The sequence below is a fragment of the Labrus bergylta genome, chromosome 18 (assembly GCF_963930695.1).
Source record: "Labrus bergylta chromosome 18, fLabBer1.1, whole genome shotgun sequence".
Lineage (NCBI taxonomy): Eukaryota > Metazoa > Chordata > Actinopteri > Labriformes > Labridae > Labrus > Labrus bergylta.
In genome coordinates, this window is record NC_089212.1 from 2,317,621 (window position 1) to 2,321,833 (window position 4,213).

Consider the following 4,213-nt stretch of genomic DNA (forward strand, 5'->3'; position numbering starts at 1 on the left):
TTTTTTTATGATCCAGAGAGCGTGCTCTCAGTTTGAACACAAAGCACGGAGCAGAGAGAGTATGCTGTTATATTTGTGCCTCATTCCTGAACGATCAATGAGCACTTTTGAACACATAAACATTTATTTTGCGAGAGGTTTGAATCATATTTTGTATAAAAGTTATATACAAGAGAAAAATCATAATATCACAAAATCACAAAAATCCATACAGTGTTCATTAAATCAGTTTGAGTGCTTGAAACAATCCATACAAGAGTGCTTTAACAACCTCTCTCTCTCAGTTTTCCTCGTGTGCTCTCTCTCAAAGTCTCTGTGCGCTGGTAGGCCGCCGCCCACTCGCTCACTGTTCTTCTCGCTCTCTCTCTATCTCTCGACCCTGCTCACACCGCGTGCGCTCAACTTTGCACGCTGTTACAAATGTGCCACAAAATCAACCAATCAAACAATGATTCAGGGATGATGTAAATATTATAGAAGTGATCTAATTGGAGAAGAGGCAGCGATCTAATTGGAGAAGGAGGAGCCAATCAGAATTGAGCTTTCCTGACTCCTGATTGGTTGATTTTGTGGCACATTTGTAACAGCGTACAATGTTGAGCGCACATGGAGTGAGCAGGTTGATAGAGAGAGAGATGAAAAGTGAGCGAGTGAGAGTGGCTTACAAGCACACTGAGAGATACTCAGTGACTTTTATTCAAAATATGATTTAAACCTCTCACAAAATATGTTTTTGTGCGCTAAAGTGCCCATTGAGCGCTCAGGAATGAGACAAAAATCACCATAAGAAAGATCGGTGGCATTTAATTCAGGTTTTATGCTACAATACAGTTTATTTGTTTAGTTTGTTGTGTAAGAAACAACAAAACAACAACAAGAAATAAATATACCCTTACCTAAGTACTTGCGTGGTTTTGTTGGTTTGCTCTCTTGTGCACATAATGTATAAAAATATAAATTCAAACTGTTCAAACTAATGTGTTTTTTTAAGAATTAATATTCAAAAGACTTTTTTGGCCATTTTTGACAGAAACTACTGTGTTCTGATGAATAGAAATGAAAACACACTCACACGTCCTCAGACCAGGTTTCAGTGTGTGCAGTCCACCATGGTCCAACCTGGGGAAAGAAACCAGATCAGAATCTACTTCATACATCTTCATCTAAATCCAGCATCAGACAAGAAGCAGAGTTCATCATTCAGAAACAGTGAGACAGCTTCTGTGTGTCTGTCTGTACCTCAGTGTCTCCAGTCTACAGTGTGGATCCTCCAGTCCAGCAGACAGCAACTTCTCTCCTCGTTCTCCTGGATGATTGTAGCTCAGGTCCAGCTCTCTCAGGGGGGAGGAGCTTAGAGCTGAGACCAGAGACGCACAACCTTCTTCTGTGATCAGACAACCTGACAGACTACACACACACACACACGCACACGCACACGCACACGCACACTCACGCACACACACACGCACACACAGACATACAGTCACACACACACACACACACACACACACACAGACAGACACACACACACAGGTTAGACAGAGCGTGAGAACTGTTTCATCTGAAGAGAAACTTCTTCATTTATTGATGTTTAACCATTATCCATGGTTTGTTTATTTCTTTGTTTGTGGGGATTCTTCTCTTCAGCCCACCCCTGTTTGAGTCCAGATCCTCATGAAGGACTTTCCTACCACAGTGTTTGTTTGGAAGTCAAGTTTCTAAGTGTGGACCAACACATCAAACTGGTGACAAGCCTCTGAAACAGCTTCACTTTCAGAGAGATCCTTTTAAAATACAGGATCATAAAGACTAAAAAGAACTTCATATTTAACTTTCTATATTCCAGTCCAGCTTCCTCAGACTAAAAGACTGGGAGTTATAGAACAAGCTCAGAGCTTTACAGCTTTAATGTGGTAACATACAGGAACTAAAACTTTAAACCACCACCAAGGCCCATTCAATAAGTGATTCATCAAGAAAACATGATCTTAGAGGAATAATCTGGATCAGCTGCACACTAACCTGAGAGTGTCCAGTTTACAGAGTGGACTCTTAAATCCAGCAGACAGCAGCTTCGCTCCTGAACCATGCAGGTTGTTGTTGCTCAGGTTCAGCTCTCTCAGACTAGAGGACTGGGAGCTGAGGACTGAGGACAGAGCTTCACAGCTTCTCTCTGAGAGGTTACAGACACTCAGCCTGAAGAGGATATGTTTGGTAAGTTAATCAAAATATCAAATAAAATAAGTACATTTAAGCTTATTGGGTAAACTTTCACATGAATAATTCCTGACCTGAGCGTTTCCAGTGTACAGTGTAGAGTCTCTAAACCACTACACAGCAGCTTCACTCCTGAATCATGCAGGTTGTTGTAGCTCAGGTCCAGCTCTCTCAGACTAGAGGACTGGGAGCTGAGGACTGAGGACAGAGCTTCACAGCTTCTCTCTGAGAGGTTACAGACACTCAGCCTGAAGATGATTCAGAAGAACACAAATGAAATCAATTACAAACAATAGTTGTTATTTCTGAATAAAGAGAACTACATTTAACCTGGATAGTTATGTGAGCACGTACAGAGTTTTGTTTGAAGCTTTGATCACAGGCAGCAGCCTCAGAAGAGCCTCCTCTGAAGCAGAGTATTTCTTCAGGTCAAACACGTCCAGATCTTTTTCTGATGACAGTAAGATGAAGACCAGAGCTGACCACTGAGCAGGAGACAGTTTATCTGTGGAGAGACGTCCTGATCTCAGGGACTGTTGGATCTCCTCCACTAGAGAACGATCATTCAGTTCATTCAGACAGTGGAACAGATTGATGCTTTTCTCTGCAGACAGATCCTCACTGATCTTCTTCTTGATGTACTTTACTGTTTCCTGATGTTTCCTGGTCTGTGAGCCACTTCCTGTCTGTGTCAGCAGACCTCGTATGTGATTCTGATTGGTCTCTAGAGAAAGGCCGAGGAGGAAGCGGAGGAACAAGTCCAGGTGTCCATTAGGACTCTGTAAGGCCTGGTCCACAGCACTCCGATAAAAAAAGTGTTGGGTCAGGTTTTTCTCTGAATACTTTAGACCTGGATGTTGTTTGTTCTTCTGACATCAGATTGACTCCAGAGTTGATGAAGGTCAGATGGACATGAAGAGCAGCCAGAAACTCCTGAACACTCAGATGGATGAAGCAGAACACCTTGTCCTGGTACAGTCCTCTCTCCTCTTTAAAGATCTGTGTGAACACTCCTGAGTACACTGAGGCTGCTCTGATATTGATGCCACACTCTCTCAGGTCTGAGTCATAGAAGATCAGGTTTCCTTTCTGCAGCTGCTCAAAAGCCAGTTTTACCAGAGACTCAATCATCTTCCTGCTCTCTGGACTCCAGTGTGGATCTGTCTCAGCTCCTCCATCATACTTGATGTTCTTCAGTTTGGACTGAACCACCAGGAAGTGGATGTACATCTCAGTCAGGGTCTTGGGCAGCTCCCCTCCCTCTCTGGTCTTCAGCACATCCTCCAGAACTGTAGCAGTGATCCAGCAAAAGACTGGGATGTGGCACATGATGTGGAGGCTTCTGGATGTCTTGATGTGGGAGATGATTCTGATGGCCTGATCCTCATCTTTGAATCTCTTCCTGAAGTACTCCTCCTTCTGTGGGTCAGTGAACCCTCTCACCTCTGTCACCATGTCAACACACTCAGGAAGGATCTGATTGGCTGCTGCAGGTCGTGTGGTTATCCAGAGGCGAGCAGAGGGAAGCAGTTTCCCCATGATGAGGTTAGTCAGCAGCACATCCACTGAGGTGGACTCTGACATCAGTCAGGGTCTCATTGTTTTTAAAGTCCAGAGGAAGTCGACACTCATCCAGACCGTCAAAGATGAACACAACCTGGAACTCTTCCTGTTTCTTTGGTTTCAGTAAAGAAGTGATGAACAAGTTCCACCAAGCTGAACTTTTTCTCTTTCAGCACATTCAGCTCTCTGAAAGTGAATGGAAATGTGAAGTGTATGTCCTGGTTGTCTTTGTCTTCAGCCCAGTCCAGAGTGAACTTCTGTGTTAAGACTGTTTTCCCGATGCCAGCCACTCCCTTTGTCAGTACTCTTCTGATTGGTTCATCTCTTCCAGGTGAGGCTTTAAAGATGTCTTCTTGTCAGATGGTTGTTTCTGGTCTGTCTGGTTTCCTGGATGCTGTTTCAATCTATCTGACCTCATGTTCATCATTGACCT

At 43.6% G+C, this 4,213-nt stretch overlaps 1 protein-coding gene across 1 annotated transcript; it reads right to left on the reverse strand.

Annotated features, from left to right (window-relative positions):
* Positions 1-2,006: 2,006 nt before the first annotated feature.
* Positions 2,007-3,672, reverse strand: LOC136183294 (NACHT, LRR and PYD domains-containing protein 14). The gene is made up of 4 exons (XM_065966633.1): positions 3,532-3,672; positions 2,572-2,939; positions 2,292-2,465; positions 2,007-2,196 (listed from the first exon to the last, which is right to left on the reverse strand). Exons 1-4 carry the CDS (start codon positions 3,670-3,672, stop codon positions 2,007-2,009), a joined length of 873 nt encoding a protein of 290 aa, XP_065822705.1.
* Positions 3,673-4,213: the final 541 nt, after the last annotated feature.

Bases quoted from the DNA above. Each gene is read 5' to 3' on its own strand.
- LOC136183294 (XM_065966633.1), bottom strand. From the start codon at position 3,672: ATGGTGACAGAGGTGAGAGGGTTCACTGACCCACAGAAGGAGGAGTAC. The intron at 2,940-3,531 runs GTCTTTTGCTGG...CTTTCTCTAGAG, and splicing joins ACATCATGTGCCACATCCCA to ACCAATCAGAATCACATACG. The intron at 2,466-2,571 runs GTACGTGCTCAC...AATCATCTTCAG, and splicing joins AAAGCTTCAAACAAAACTCT to GCTGAGTGTCTGTAACCTCT.